The sequence below is a fragment of the Eptatretus burgeri genome, chromosome 10, assembly GCF_056783735.1.
Source record: "Eptatretus burgeri isolate ZD-2024b chromosome 10, Ebu_testis_v1, whole genome shotgun sequence".
NCBI classification, from domain to species: Eukaryota; Metazoa; Chordata; class Myxini; order Myxiniformes; family Myxinidae; genus Eptatretus; species Eptatretus burgeri.
The window spans coordinates 58952674-58969698 of NC_140970.1; the positions used below are offsets into that span (position 1 = coordinate 58952674).

A 17025-nucleotide genomic window follows, 5' to 3' on the forward strand; every position below is an offset into this window, starting at 1 on the left:
CTCAAACCCATCCAGCCACAACCACGTGAGCCTTATTCAAGAAAAAAAAAAATCAAAAAGAACCAAGATCCAAAAAATTAAATGATTCTACCTACCAGACCATGCATCCGATGAGATTGAAATATAAAACATATATTCCCGATCACTACTCGATCATAATTGTGAAGTTTCACATTGATTGATCAAGCGGTTCAAGAGAGATTTTTGCTCAATCCAACATGGCTGCCAGAACATGACATCAAATATTTGTGAATACCCTGGTATCCCCAAGTCTTGGGGAACATTTGTATGAAGTTTCCCCTCTCTGTCTCGCTGTTCTGGAGATTTTTTTTTCATAGGTTTTAGGGTAAATCCAATATGGCTGCCAAACCATGTGACCTATGATGTCATATATGTGAACCTTTTGTTCCTCATGGATAGGCAGTTATACCGATAAACTTTTGCCTCGATCTGTTCAGGCACTTCAAAGAAGATTTTTGAAGGTTTTTTGAAAAAAACAATATGGCTGTTGAATCACGTGACCGATGACGTTATCAAAATTTGTTCTGTGGACCATTTTATCTCTTTATGACCCTCAATTTTTGATAGTGATCAGATGTAGCATTCTATATATGCAATTATGACATCATAACAAGGGCACCTATGACATCATAAAATAAAAATCACACATTCCCCATGAGGAGTACTTGCTATGAGGAGTACTTGTGTCGTGGTGCAGTTTCAATTTTTTCCTTGGTGCAGTTCCAAAGATACAGGTCCAAAGTTTTTCCAACATGCCTGCCACACCACGTGACCTATGATGTCATAATTATCAATAAAACATTCTACATGAGTAGTCCCTTCTCTGGTGAAAATTTTGTTGCAATCCGACAAGCGGTTGCGGTGAAAAACACTAATGTTCTGTGCGGACAAACAAACAAACAAATGAACAAGCCGGTAGATGACATGGCTGCTCGCTCTAGATGGAAAGTTGGCCGACGCGACTAGCCGATATTCATGTACATGCTATCAATCAATTTAGCACAATAAATATGATTATCACAGCCCTCTTAGTTTGCGCCCAGAAACCCGCCTTGTGAAATTTCAGGCATGTTTCCAAAGAGACTCGAACAAATGGCAGCCCTGGTAATTCCATTTATCTATTCGCTAAAGATTTTATTTTTTTTTATATGATGCTGTAAGACATTCTCCTTGGGCACAAAAAAACCAGGTCCCTCGGAGGTCTAGTTTCGGAGGTATTGATTTTTTTGTACAGTCCACAATAAGTGTACGATAAAGTATTTTAGCTGTTGCTAAGCAACGGAGGTGTGCATAGCAACCATTCATTTTTGTGTACATGCTAGCCACAATGCCACATTGTACACATTTCACCCAAGTTTCATCAAAATCAGACTCTTTCTCTTAGAGATATTCGCAATTAACCGTTTCTGAAATGTTCGACATGTACTCGCCCAAAACCTATCTCCTCCTACAAATATTTTTTTTAGGGCTGCAAATTGGCATGAAGGGAGCTTGATAGATTGCGCACAGAACTCTAAGCTTCGATTTTTCGATTTATTTATTTTTGATTTTTTTCGATTTTTTGACCACTTTAAAGGGCCGTTGCTATGCCGTTGCTAGGGCCCTGGGTCCCATATTCGAAAGCACACGATTCCCAGAAATATTGGTCCTACCTACCAAATTTCATTGGAATCGGTTGAGTGGTTTAGCCCCTAGGCTTGACCAAAGTTTCGTGGACAGACAGACAGATGGAAATGTCCAGAAAAAGGGTGCTCCAAAGAGCAGCCAAAAATCACTCACAGAGTGACACTTGGTCAAACAAAACGAAATGGTGGTTGAATTCAGTGACCTGATATTCAAATACTCTTCAAATTTCAAGTCAATCAGATGGAAATTGACAATTTTAGAAATTTGGCCCATGTTGACCTAAAATTAATTGGTGGTTGAATTCAATGACCTGATATGGAAATGCTCTTCAAATTTCAGGTAAATCCTATGAAAATTGAAATTTTTATAAACCCTTAAAAAAATTGGCCTATGTTGTGATGAACTTATGGCCTATGTTGACCTTTTGACCTATGCTAACCACAAAAATAAGTGGTTGAATTGTGACCTGATATGCAAATACTCTCATAATTTCAAGTCAATAGGATGAAAATTAACAATTTTAGAAATTTGGAACATGTTGAGCTTTTGGCCGATGTTGACCTCAAAAATAATTGGTGCTTGAATTCAGCAAGCTGATATGCAAATGGTCTTTAAATTTCAAGTCAATTGGATGAATATTGATAATTTTAGAAACAATTGAAGAAATTTGTCAGGTCAAGCCAGATGAGATCTGTGACTTGCTCCAATTCTGAAGAGTTGTGGAGTGCCTTCAAGACCACCATCCTTGAAGCTGCCAGTGGATTCCTTGCAACTCACCTAAGGGCGAAGAAGAATTTTGTCTATCAAGGGACACTGGATACCATTGATCAGAGTTTCAGGGCCAGTCTTCACGACAGAGCTGACCTGTTCAAGGACTTGAGGCGTAAAACTGTATGTGCTCTGAGGGAGGACAAGGAGGTCTAAGTGCAAGGAATCTGTGAATGGGTAGAGCATCACCCATGGTTAAGTGATCCTCGTCCTGCTTACAGGGGAATTTGCGCATTGCGTTCCTCCAAGCCCGTCCCTCGGTGTACTGCGGTTAGAGCGGAGGGTCGTGTACCCTTGACAGAGGGGTCCGAAGTGAAGGCCCGCTGGGCCGGGTACTTTGAGCGGCTGTACCAGGCTGATCCACCAGCTGTTAAGTTGGATGTCAGGGGTGCTACTCTCCCTAATGCTGAGCCTCGAATCAGCTGTGGGTCCACCTTTGTGGAAATGCAGGCTGCAGTGAACCGGTTGAAATGGATAAAGCTCCTCTGATCTGTGGCGTCCATGCTGAACTTCTCAAGGCAGGTGGAATGCTGTACTTGTGTCATTGAATGCAGTTGTTTGCTCTGCTTGCAACACAGGGATCATCCCAACTGACTGGAAGAAGGGCCTTGTTGTCCCTCTCCGAAAAGGGAAGGGTGATCACCAGGACTGCAACAACTACCAAGGGGTGACGTTGCTCTCAGTGCCGGGCAAGTTCTTTGCTCGGATAATTATATTGTTGGGGTTCGCTCCCATCTGCGTGAGCACAAGCACCCAGAGCAGTCAGGCTTTACACCAAAGAGGTCAACGATTCACCGTATCCTTACTCATTGGGTCCTCATCCAAACACAGACAAGAGTTTTGCCAGGGGCTGCTTGAAGCCTATGTTGGTCTCTGCAAAGCATTTCATTCAGTGAATTGGGATGCCCCCTGGAGGATTATTGGTCTTCGTGGGGTGCCACCAAAACTGATCAATATGATGTCTGAACTCTACTCTGGTACTGAGAGTGTTGTGAGATGCAGTGATACCATCTCTGACTTATTTCCAGGTGTTACTGGACTTCGTAACGGGAGTCTATTGGCACCCACACTTTTCAGCACCTGTTTGGACCGGATTCTGGGAAGGATGTTGGAGAGATCAAGCTGCAGTGCATCGTTTGGGTATGTCAAGATCTCTGACCTTGATTTCGCAGATGATGCAGTCATCTTTGCAGCGACTGGATATCCTTTTCGGGGCCCTCGAGGTGCTGAATGAGGAGTCAGAGCCGCTGGGATTACGGGTTTCCTGCATCAAAACTCAGATCCAGGCTTTCAATGACATCTTGGATGCTGCTATCTTGTCTGTACCTGTTTGTGGTGAGGATGTTGAGATTCACTTACCTTGGTAGTGATATTCATGTCTCTGCTGGATGTGAGCTAGAGTTCAACAGACATCTGGGTCAGGCCTGCGGAGTCATGGATTCACTGGATCATGGGGTATGGTGCTGTCCATACCTGTGTAGGTGGTCAAAAGTCAGAGTCTTCAGGTGCTTCATGCTTCCCGTCTTGCTCTACGGATGTGAGACTTGGACACTGACCAAGAATCTGAGAAAGAGACTTCATTCCTTTGGTACCAGGTCTCTTCGGAGAATCCTTGGCTCTCGCTAGTCGGACTTTGTGTCCAACGAGCGGTTGCTGAGAGAGATTCAAATGAGATTTGTTACCTGCATCGTCCGTTAGCATCAGCTGAGGTTGTATGGACATGTGGTTCGTTTTATTGATGCTGATCCTGCTCAGCAGATTCTCTCGGCGAGGGACCCTCGTGAGTGGAGGAGGCCAGTGGGCCGACTACGTGCTTCATGGTTGCAGCAGGTTGATCAGCATCTCTAGGAGATGGGGATGGGCCAGGCATCTACCTGGGGAATTGCCAGACAGTGGCCCCTGGAATACCGGCGGAAAATGGACGCAGCGACACGCTGCTCCGGTGCATGGTCCTCTACCTGACCTTTGAAATTTTGCCCATGTTTACCTTTTGGCCTGTGTTGACCTAAAAATTAATAGGTGGTTGAATTAATTGACCTGATATGCAAATGCCCTTCAAATTTCAAGTCAATCAGATAAAAATTGGCAATTTTAGAAATTCGACCTATGTTGACCTTTTGACCTCAAAAATAAATAGGATTCTGTCAGACCACCAATTCCATCATTTGGTGAAGTTTCGTGAAGATCGGTTTAAAATTGTGACCTGTCGGCGATAAACAGACAGACAAACAGAATAACAAAATCGACTGACCAATATACTTGAAAAATCTTTGATTTTGCAAGTAACAAACAAACAAATGGAAGTGATCAACATACTTGTCAAAAAAAAAATTGCCAAGTAACAAACCAGAGAGATAAACATGCTTGTCAAAATTATTTTTTTTGCCAAGTAACAAAGGGACCCAAAATCAATGTCTTCTCCTCCGGCGAGGTTAATTAGTGCATTTCTGTGATTTTTGAAATCTTGCAGCCTTTGAGTTTTTTTTTTTTTAAATGATATCTAAACTTGTGGAAAAGCTGTACAAAACCGTACAAAGGCAATATACAGACAAGGGTGTAAGAAAGCAGGAGAGCTGGAGAGATTGGAGGTATGCGCACCTGCGTTTGATCTGTTGAGCCTTGGTTTGAATCTCGACTCAGTTATAAACTGTCATGGTGTTGTTCGGCATGCATGCCGAAATGTTGATGTATGCATCATCCACTGGAAGGACGTTGAGCCGGAGAACTCATTTGCCAGCACTGGTTGTTGGTGGATATAAGATCACACAGGGTCTTGCACAGAGCAGACCAGATTCCTGTCACCTAAAGTCAAGTCATACTTCAGGCCTGGCCAGCGAATCATGAAAGATTTGGGCCAAAAACAGCAAATTCATGAAAGATGTTAGTGGATATGTTTGGACCACAGTGGTGGTTATGTTGAGAAATAAATATGCACCTTGGTAGAATAAAGATTGATGTTAGTATCTGGCTTTGTTTCATTCAAATATCTTTGCCTGTTTTGAAGAAAAATAACAAGAGGCAGTACTTTTAAACATGCCCTTGTAGAATGACAGTAGGGCTTCAGTTGGACAAAACCAGCAAGGGAAAGAACAAACAGGAAGAAGTGAGTCGGAGAGGAAATGGTAACCTGCAAATAAGAGGATTGTGTTAGGCAAGGTTAATGGGGATAGAGAATATATTTATGACATTGTTACGGACGATGGGTGTTATCACGATGAAACTCCTCAGTCATTTACCCGACCTCCAGTCCTGAGGCTGCCGGCCACATATAACTCTGCAGTCTGACAGGTTGCTCGGCAACCGTGACCCCAATTAGAACCGCCAAGCCTCGAAGGTTATTCGTTGCTTGGTTATACGTTACCTTACCATTAGTATGGCAACCCTAATTAGGGGCCACACCCTCAACAGCCACCTGTCTATTTATCATATACCACCAAGCGAACCATGGATGGCTGTTGGCTAATCACAGAGCCAATCAGTGGGCAAAACGTTCTGTCCAACTAAACTTACACATGATGTCGGACCAATGGCAGAAAGGACGAAAGCGAGCAGGTTGGAAACGTTTAACACTTCAAACAATACATTTATTCAACAAGCAGAACAAGGTTTATTCAATCAGCAATGGCAGGTATTTACAATGGATGGACAGAAATCACAATGAAAAGCCACAAGAGAACGGTAATTATTTTTAACGTTTACGGAGCCCACTTATACGTTATTATTTACGCTAAACACAAGACATGGCCATCAATCATTCTGGGGAAATGTAGAGAGAAAAGAAAGTAGATATAGTGCCGAGCGGAGCATGGGTATGGCTCCTCCTTACCTTACAGAGATGCAAGCAAGCTCGTACCACATGCAGACCCACGCAGCGTGCAGTCTTGTAGCACGCGCAGACTCATGCAGCAGGCAAGCTTCCCCTTGGTGGCTATCATGGTCCAAAAAGGCAGACGTGTGGTGGATCGGAGCATGAAATAAAACCTCCCGGGAGACGGGCGAGTGGAGTATCAAACACTCAGCAGATCGAGACATGCGATGGATCGAGATGCATTGTGTATGAGAGCGCTTGCCGTCCATGTGTAAAGGCTGCTTGAATGTCTCTTGTTCAGTCTCTCCACGGATGTCCGCTCTGCCACGGAGGTTAAAACCATCTACTCTCACAACCAGCTTGATTCACTCGTTTGCACATCTGCTCTCCTACGGAGGTCAAACTGATCTGCTCTGTGTGGAGGTTAAGCTGTTCTGCCTTCCGCAACCGACTTCACTCGGTTTCTACATCCTCTCGCCACAGAGGTCAATAATAATTAAAAAAAAATTGCTCTGCTCTCTCAAACAACGAGAGGGTGTGGGGTTGTTGTTGTCTGTGGAACACACAATGACATCAGCTTGAACGCATGTGCACGACGACATCAGCTGCAGCATTAATTATCTTTCAGTTCTTCATGTGTTATTTTGCGAGTAATAAAAAGAACGTAGAGACCACTACAGCGCGAATGATTGCCTCAATTTATCCAAATGGGGTTGCTTTTTTGCAGGAATTGAACAGAACGAGTGTATTTATTTTCCACGTTGTCCGATTAAGAATCTTTTGTACGAGTCAACATTTAATTCTGGTCTGTTGTTTTGAAGTAATGGTGATTCATGACGTGTGGACTCATGACAGGGGGGGTGGTGTCAGACGTGTCGTGGAATGGGAAAGGAGGAAGGGGGAGGTCTGAAGGGCAAAAAACTCGTGAGGAGTTCTGGCCTTGAAAGGCGAACATGCCGAGGGACCGGCGATGGATGGGCAGCTGGAGCCAAAGAAGGATCAAAAGATGGATTGATAGACAGAGCGATTAAAGATAACTTGAACATATGAACTCATGACATCTCCCTCCCAAAATATCCCTCTATACAAAAGGTAGGAAATCCATCTCACATAAACAAAATAAATATCTGTCTGTGGAAAATCCTACGCGTCTCTGAATGCAAATGGGGGTCTTTTCCATAACCACAACAATATTTATACAGAATAAATATCACCAGTTCTGAAACAAGCTAATTATACGTAATGTGGGAATTTATCATATAAACAAGACCTTTGTAAAATCGCTTTATTGTGAATGCAACATTATTCATGTCATTATTTGGAATAGTAAAAAAAAAATGGATGCTTCATCCAGTGATGGTCCTTAAAATCACCAGCACTATCAAGATGGGTTTGTCTGTTAATGTTCCCATCTGAACATCTGGCCATGCAAGTTTCAGGTAAAAAAAAACTACACATGGAACTCAGGTTCAAAACCCATATTTAGAGTGGCCCCAAAAAAGTGGGCCTTGGAAAAAGTTTAATAACCTTCACAGTTTTCATTCAATCTCCCATTCTTCTGAAGGTCTGAAGTGAGTTAAGGGAGAGTATATCTGGCAAGTTTCTTCAATGTGTAATATTCACACACCACATCATGGACACCTGAAGAAAAGTCATTTTCTCTGGAAAACTATCCACAGACAAATTCGTTCTTTCAGACAAGGTGCCGGTTATGCGCACATTTTGCAACAACGAAAGCACACAGCAAGTCTCAAATTGAAATGCTTGTGAAAAAATTTAGACAGCATGGCACAGTCTTCAATATGAACTTATAAAACAGAGGAGGCCACTCTGGCCAACCAAAATCAGGAAAGTCACCCAGGAATATTGCTGTCATTGCTGTCGTTGCTGACTCGATCGCCCACAGGCCCAAGAAATGTCTTCAGTACCACTGTCAAGAGCTGAAGCTCAAAATCAGCAAAAGAAAGCTTGAGCAGAATTCTGCTAACAGTGCATAGAAGTCATCAATAACTTTGTTCGACGTATGGCCCTCTGCATTGAGCGAAATGGTGCCCCATTTAGAGTATATCATCAAACATCGACATCGTCAGCTATTTCATTTCTGTTGTTTCGTATGCAGCCTGTGGCGCAATTTCTGGAAGCATGGCTGTGCCGCTGATGCAGTGCTCCTGTAACCAGTAAGCTGGTATTCATTTTGCCGACCTCAGAAGGACGACAGATTGAGTCAACCCACCTAGTGTTATTTCAATGGACCGACGGGCTAAAACTCAAGACCCTAAGATATCAAGCGAGCCGCATTAACCATTAAGCCAACACCAGGCTCAGTAATTTCATTGTAAAATTGTCAAATGTCATTGTCGACAACTGAAATTTTCAGTGATATCTTGACTATGAGAGTAATATGATCTGCAAGTTTTATTAAGTTAGATTGGATAATATTAAAGTTATTAAACTCTTTCCAGGGCCAACTTTTTTGGGGTCACCCTGTATCATGATATCTCGTTTTTGTCCTGCATGCGATATAAGTCGACTGAAGAAGCTCCTCCATGAGCCTTATGTGAATTTTTTTTTTAACATTGGAAAAATCATCCAATGTGCCAAATATCATACTCACATTTGGCAATTCTCTGTATGTATGTCTGAATCTTGCATAATCGAATGCCACAACTACTCCATGTAATATTGTTTGAACAAACACATGAAAAGGTGCTGTAAGTCAATGGACCATGATTTATGAGAGCTTAATGTAGGCGTACGTATTCAGCCTCTCCAAGGTGAAAAGCCGGAACAAGAAAAGCGCACTTGTCAAAACAAATAAATAATGGTACGAGAGTGAAGGCTAACCTTGAGACAATGTGCGAAATATGATCAGAGATGACAGGAAGCGAGTCTCGAGATCAGCACTGCGGAAAAAGCCACCGGGCTTTGGGGTGGCGATCGACTTCGGCTCAACCCAATTAGTGTGATAACAGGGTTTTTCCGTCTCTCCAGGAATGCCACCCTTGAAAAGCTCCTCACCCAACCGTCGGTACGTAGCCGTGAGCCCGGTATGCTGCAAGGAAAAATGGGTATTGCTGATGTTATGGCATTCAGATCAATATCTCGGCGACGCAGCTGCACAAATTGGATTCAAATTTAATGAGAAGGAAATGTTCCAGCAAATCTGACGCCCATGTTGGGTAATGGACAACATAAATCTACAACGTTCCAACAAAGGTACGTAGCTCACAGGATTTCTTTAGCTAGTCTAATCCTGAAGCCAAACCGTTTTACCAACATCGTCGTGAATCGGTAAGCAAAAGTTATTTTAGAAATGGTACAAAAAATTTCAAACAGGAACTTCATCTTCTACTTTCTACCGCGTTGTTCACATGTGTGCATTTTGTATCATTCCGCAGAATGCGTTACATCCTTCCCCACACATTTATGTCCATACCTTGTTCCACCACCCTCCTCCCCAACCACATCAAATTATATCTGTTTATAGGACAATAAATTTAAATGAACTTTGACCACTCTTCCATTAGTCAGGTTCAACTCATCAGTCTAGGAATGACTTGTCATTGGTTTGTTTTATCCAATTTTAAAACACACACACACACACACACACACACACACACACACACACACACACACACACACACACACACACACACACACACACACACACACACACACACACACACACACACACACACACACACACACACACACACACCTTCTGGAAGAGCAGAGGTAAAGAATGTAAAGATAAACACATCAAGACAAAACACATCAGCAGCTGTCAATTAGCTTGTACAAACACTTTCTGAAAACTACTGCCATCAGAATAAAATCAAAACCATAGATTTATTCGTTCAACCAGGAAAGTATAGAGGCATTGTGCTCCCAAGTCACATAATTAAGGGATTGGAGAGGATTTTGGACGAGAGTACGAGGAAGAGTGTGGAGATGGAGATCGGCGAAGAGCAACAGAGGTTTCGAAAGGGTATGGGGACGACGGATGGGATGTTCACGCTGGGACAACTGGTGGAGAAGAGGTTGGAGGTGCAAGGTGAGATGGCATTGGGATTTCTGGACCTGAAGAAGGCCTACAACACTGTCCCGAGAGAGATGGTGATGGCGATACTGAGATTGATGGGAGAGCAGTAGTTAGGTTGGTGGAAGGGATGTACAAGGGAACGAAGGGAACGAAGGGAAGCTCTCTCAGCCCATTCATGTTTATTATAGTGATGGAGCTGCCAAGAAGGAAAGTAAACACGATATTGTAATGGTTTTGGAAAACTTATCCCAGGGGGGAAAGCATACATGGACACGTAGTTCGGAGTGGGCATGTGTTGGCTTGGCTGTATTTTTCCAGTGTAATGCTTTCCCTCTCCTACTCTGTTACTTTCAATCATTCTTCCTTCACATCATCATTCTGTTCAATTCCTCTTACTTGCAATCTTTCTTCACGTCATCGTTCTTTTCAATCCCTTTGTTACTTTCAATCATTCCTCCTTCACACCATTTTCCCTCTTCTGCCTTTCTCAATCCACCAATTACCTCCCCTTCATCAAACATCTTTTCAACATTCCCTCCTTCACCCTATCTGTCTTACCTTCAGCCCCGTGGCAGTTTGGTCGGCCTTCGGTCCAACAGAATCCCTCTCTGTTTTCCCACCATTCGTGCATTGCTTAATTTGACACGTTCATTTCGCCTGTGATCGTTATTCCATCGGGCTGATCGGATTGCCTTCCTTGCATAGGACTATTCCCATTCTCACATGCATGTTGACGACGCTTTGTGTTCAATGTGGCCTGTGAGGGACGGCACTTCTTGCAGGCGTAGTGCAGAGCAGAACTGTATGAGGGGTGGGGGGCTCTCGTCATGGCTTTGGGCGTGTGGGGGAGGGGTGGGAGCTGCATTGAAAGTCCCCTCAAAACAGCGTGGCATTTTCCACAAGGGACGTCGAGGATCCGCCCGCATTGGCTGTGGACGAGAGAGAGAGCGAGAGCGAGAGCGAGAGCGAGAGCGAGAGCGAGAGCGAGAGCGAGAGCGAGAGCGAGAGCGAGAGCGAGAGCGAGAGCGAGAGAGAGAGGAGTCAAAAGTCGTTGGAGGATGAAAGAAAGAGCAGTGTGAAGAAGAGAAGGCAGAAAGCCAATGGAGAAGGCCGAGAGAAGTAGGAAGCAGAAGCGCATGGGATAGGCTCGCACGAGCCGCGTCAAAAAGAGGTCGTGAGAAAGTAGAAGACAAAGGAGACGGAGAAGACTGAGAGAAGCAGAAAGACAGAAGGGGACAGGGAAAGCTTGCACGAGCAGGGACAAAAAGGGGTCGTGAGAAAGTAGAAGACAAAGCAGAAGGAGATGGAGAAGACTGAGAGAAGCAGAAAGACAGGAGATGGAGAAGACTGAGAGAAGCAGAAAGACAGAAGGGGACAGGGAAAGCTTGCACTAGCAGGGACAAAAAGAGCTCTTGAGCAGATGGCTCAGAGAACAGAAGGCTGAGAAAAACAAAAGGAAGAAAGCAGAAGAGAAGGCAGAAAGCAGATGGAGAAGGCAAGAAAGCAGATGGAGAAGGCTGAGAGAAGCAGAAAGGCAAAAGCACATGGGACATGCTTGCACGAGCCGGGACGAAAAGGGCTCAGGAGCAGACGTCTCAAAGACACAGAAGGCTCGTGAGGGAAGGAACAAAAGCGTGTGAGGTCAAGAAAGAAAAGTTTCACGAGCAGTTGGTGTCAAGCTTGTGTGGAAAAGAACACTTCTTCCATGAAAGTCATCCTGCCCTTTCCATCCTGTCAGCCACGAAGGATGAGGCAGGTGAACGGCAGTTCCGCATCGACGGGGGCTTGATGAGGAAGAATCTGAGGCAGAGGAGGGCGAGTCGCATATCTAGCTCGCATATTTGGGATGCTGGAGAGGACTCACCTGAGTCTGGGCACCTCAGGGACACCGCTACGTATCCCATTGTGCCACATCGCCACTGCCCATCTTCCCCATCCATTTTCCTCCGTATTCTCTTGTATATTTGGGCTGGGTGAGGTGAGGGAGAAAAGAAAAGACTGCTTTGCTTTTCTCCATACTTTACTTTTATTTTATTTCAAGTTCTTGTTTTATTCTCTTCCCCTGAGTGAATGATGGCCAAATCCTTTGTTTAAGCAAGATTGAATAAGAATACATGTTAAGGTTAAATCTACTCTTACGTGCCTTTTTGCTTTCTTGCTTTTAAATACTTGCTTGAAAATGATTGCTTGCTTGTGTGTTTATAATAAATAATTGTTTGTTGTTATTTCCAATTTGTCTTGGTTGGCTTTTCCTTTATTGGCCTGTGAGTGCACAAGTATAGTGAGACAGGAAGTTCTACCCCAATAATTTGCTTTGTTAGCCAGCACACACTCACTGTAATGCTCAGCAGTCATCCGAGTGTGCGCTGATGGCACATGACCCTAATTGACCGGCCATCCACAGGTAAGGTTTTACGCAAAGTAGTGTAACTCTGCCAGGAATGGCTGTACCAATTGGCATTTGTGGTTGCCTAGCAGTCTGCCAGTGTGCGGAGTGTGCCTGGCGGCCTCAGGACCAGGCGTTCAGGAGGGACCCAAGTGCTTCCCCTCGTGGGAAGCCTCAAACCCGTGACAATGTATATTCTGGGGATGATGTTGTAAGCGGACGATCTGGCTGTTGTGGTGGAGAGTACGCAGGAGATGCAGGAATTATTGAGGGAGTGGAAAGAGGCATTTGAGAAGCATGGGCTGAAGATTAGTATGGAGAAGACTGAGGTGATGGGAGTCAGGCAGCAGAGAAAATAAATGAATATCAGGTTAGAGGGAAAGGAGATCAGAAAGGGAAATAGGTTTGAGTATCCGGGGGGAAACGGTGACTGGGGATGGTAGGTCGGAGGCAGAGGTGTGGAGGAGGATATGGGTGGGTGCAAATGTGTGATTTGAGGGTCTGGAGGGATTGATGGCGGACAGTAAAATGGCAAGGAAATTGAAAGGGAAATTTCTTGTGTCTTGTGTAATGCCGGCCTACCTTTAAAGTCTGGAGAAGGTGGCACTGACATTGAGACAACAACAGTGACTGCAGGTCTGCAAGAACAACTGGGTCAGGAGTATTGCAGGAGTGAAGAGGGTGAATAGGAAGATTGATGAAATGAGAGAGGAGATTGGTGTGCAAATAAACTTGATGGAGAGATTGGTAAGAAGCCGGCTGAAGTGAGCTGGTCACGTGATGCGGATTTCGAAAGAGAGAATGTCAAAGAGAGCGGATAGGTTGAGGGAGCAAGGTAGGAGTAAAAGAGGGAGACAAAGGTTGAGATGGGAAGATTGTGTGATGAAGGAAATATCAACAAGGTGAAGGTGGTTGGAGAATGGAGAGAGATGGTTGAGGACAGGGTCCAGCAGAGGAGAAGCTTGGTACCGTTGGACCTCACCCCTTATAAAGGGAAGAGAATAATAATAATAAAGTTGAGAAAAACTAGAAAGTAGAATTTGACACAAATGCACCAATGGATATGCCTTCGCACATGTTAGATGTCAACCCATTGTTATATTTGATCTCAATTAAAGGTCACATGAGAGAGAAAAAGAGAAAAGTAGAAGAGAGACATCAGATGCTTCTAACTGGAGGTATGATGTGCAAAATAGTTTTCAAAAGGCACATGTCATTTGACCTGTTCAATCTAAAATCTAAATCAGTTCATCTTTGTATTACAGTCCATTTAAGTTATGCCAAATTTGGTCAAAAAAAAAAAAAATCTTCAGCGGTTCATAAGTTATCACAGTAATGAAAATCTGCTCCTTTCAGATAAGGTTAATATGATCTTTGACCTTTGATCCCAAAATCTAAGTGCAGTACTTTGTCTTTGTCATTGTGCATGCACCAAGTTTGGTAAAAAAAACAACAAAAAAAATTCCTTCAGCGGTTCACAAGTGATTACGATAAAACAATCATCATGCGTGGACGGATGGACAACCCCAAAAAATAATGCCTCTAGCAGCGGAGGCATAAAAATGGTGCAATGGAAAAGCAAATACGACAGTGGAAATTAAATATAAATTAAGTTTGGTTACAGGACCAGAGGGGTTCAGTAAAGCTGACGAAAGATGTAACAAGTTTTCAAATCCACCTCTTCATCCCCTCTCCTTTACTCAGGAGGGACTGAGGTAGACATGGAGAGTCAGAGCCACAGACACTTTAGCGCAAGGTACGATTGAAGAGTTTTCCAATGCATACCTTGAGCTGAAGACAGAAAAACAAAATCTGAAACTTGTCGAGTCACAGGGATGTCTGAAGAGGAGGTGATCATGATCCCCGTCACACAGGCTAGATTTTACCGCACACTGGAGATTTTTCCCTGTACTTTTAACTGTTTTGTTCCCAACTGCCAGAAATGTGGAAAGGGAGAAGTCTCCACACAAAGATTTTAAACCCAGTGATTTTAATATTAATGATTTACAAACAGGCACGTGCATACCGTTTTAATATTATCGATTTTCTCTAGTGCTGTTCTCCAACTGTCAACGCACGTATGCACTGACTCTTACATTGCCGTACGTGGGGGGAACTATCATACCTGCATGCAGAACAACTAGTTCCACTGGTTCTGCATAAAGAGTGGGGTTCAAGCATCTCCTGGGAGCAGATGGGGATGAAGGTGTTGAATAAAGGGAAGGGGGTTAGAGGAGAGGAGATTGGGACAATATTATGTGCAGAGCGTTGGTGCTCCTTAAGCAGTCTCCTTGGCTATTGGTTACAATCCTGGACGGGACACCACTCCGACACAGTATACCAGCATGCTGGCACTCATTTTGCTGACCTCGGAAGGATGACAGGCAGAGTTAACCCCACCTGGTATTAATTCAACAGTTGAGCGGGATTTGAACTCAGGACCCTTGGATCCCAAGCCCACCATCCTAACCATTAAGCCAACACCAGGCATATGTTTGACTCCTGTCAGAGTATATAAGGGGGCTCGGTTGTAATCATAAAAACGATGGGGGGAGGGGGGGTGGTAGAAAATTAATACATGCTTGTGGGAGGGATGTGTGGCTTGTAATGATTGCCATCATGCAGATACAATACTAAGACCTGTCCAGAAGGGTCGACAGTACGAATACAACCCAAACGATTCTTCGTCACATACTACGGTGCATTACCAGCGTCCCCACTCCCACAAATCTAATGCACATAACTGCATTATGCAATGCAAGGAAGAGCTTTTTTTTTAATCATATTTAAATAAAGGCTTAATAAGTGTCATGTACCTGTGCTTGGTCATGCAGATAGGACAAGGTGGTGTTGAGAAAGTTTACCACCGACAATTGGTACTTTGCTGGTGGAGTGCGACACAGATTATTCACCAGCAGTGGCAGTACCTGAAAGTCAAGGAAGGAAAGCATTGAGAAAAAAATAATAATTAAAAAAAAACAAGAAAAGCAAGTCTGTGTAGGTGTGGAAAAAAGGATTAAAGATGGGCTTGTGTACGAGTCATGAGGAACACCTTGCAGCATTTTGCATGAAAGACATCCTCCGAGAGAAGATATGGTTGCCTTTTGGGTAGGATGCCTGGAAATGCCCCACATCCAAGGCCAGTGTGTGCAAGCCACTCCAGCAGAAGCCCAGTGAGATCCCAGGCCAGGTGCTTGAAAAGTTAAATGAAAAATGAACACAAAAGCATGAAGCTTGATGGCAAGGACAAAATGCATGGAACTCACACAAATCCCAAGCATTTCAAACAGATGGACAATTTTATTTGTCCAAAATTTTGGTGTTCTACTTTCTTATGCAGCACATGGCTGCAAAGGGGGAGGGGATGAGGGAGGGTGGCATGAGGGAGGGGGGGCGCAGCTGTGTTGCTAATGCAGTGCCCCCATAGGTTAGACCAAGAACTTGTAATTTGTCAGTAATGCTGGGAAACGTGATGGCAAGTTTAACATCCACATGAGGGACGGCACACACATCAATGAATAGCCTGGCAAGCGAAACAATAAAGTTGCAGTCTATAGCTGGTGCGAGTGTGTACCTTGAGTCCAAGCTATCCTACTAATCTTAAAATGCTTGTGTTTAGCATGAATGAAAAATACACAGAATTCAATCCCATTTGATGGATCAGCAGATGTCAAATTCATTTAGATATGAGGAGGGCGTCTGTTCTGCAGAAAACCCTCATCCATATTGTGGAAAACATGAAATATTTTCTGAGGCTTATATATCATGGCTTCGAACCACCCCATCACCACCCTACCACCAAACCTCCCCTTTATTAAAGAATCGTGTTGAACATTTAAAAATGCTTCCTTGTTTGAATCCAACAATTCTGAATGATCGCCACTCTGTGTAAGACAACAAAACAATTTCCTCTTCATTACACAATGTCCTTCTTCTTCTTCTTTCGGCTGCTCCTGTTAAGGGTCGCCACAGCGGATCATCCGTTATGATCCGCATAATGATTTGGCACAGGTTTTTTTTACGCCGGATGCCCTTCCTGACGCAACCCTGGTCGCCTCTTACGACACAGGGATATGGTACACTTATTCTAACCGGGGCAAACATACATATATATATATATATATATATATATATATATATATATATATATATATATATATATATATATATATATATATATATATATATTTACACACATATATATATATATATATATATATATATATATATATACATATATACATACATACATATACATATATATATATATATATATATACATATATATATATATATATATACATATATACATATATATATATATATACATATATATATACATATATATATATATATATATACATATATATATAT

General features: G+C 43.2%; 1 protein-coding gene across 7 annotated transcripts in view; it reads right to left on the reverse strand.

Moving 5' to 3' along the window:
- CCDC138 (coiled-coil domain containing 138) overlaps window positions 1-17025 on the reverse strand; it is a 71238-nt gene that overhangs the window by 14325 nt on the left and 39888 nt on the right. For all 7 annotated transcript variants that reach the window (XM_085898566.1, XM_085898562.1, XM_085898565.1 and 4 more), the window contains 3 exons: window positions 15704-15844; window positions 15468-15578; window positions 9068-9275 (listed from right to left, as the gene is read on the reverse strand). In XM_085898566.1, coding sequence (XP_085754692.1) covers window positions 9068-9275; window positions 15468-15578; window positions 15704-15844 — 460 coding nt within the window. The remainder of the gene's footprint in view (window positions 1-9067; window positions 9276-15467; window positions 15579-15703; window positions 15845-17025) is intronic.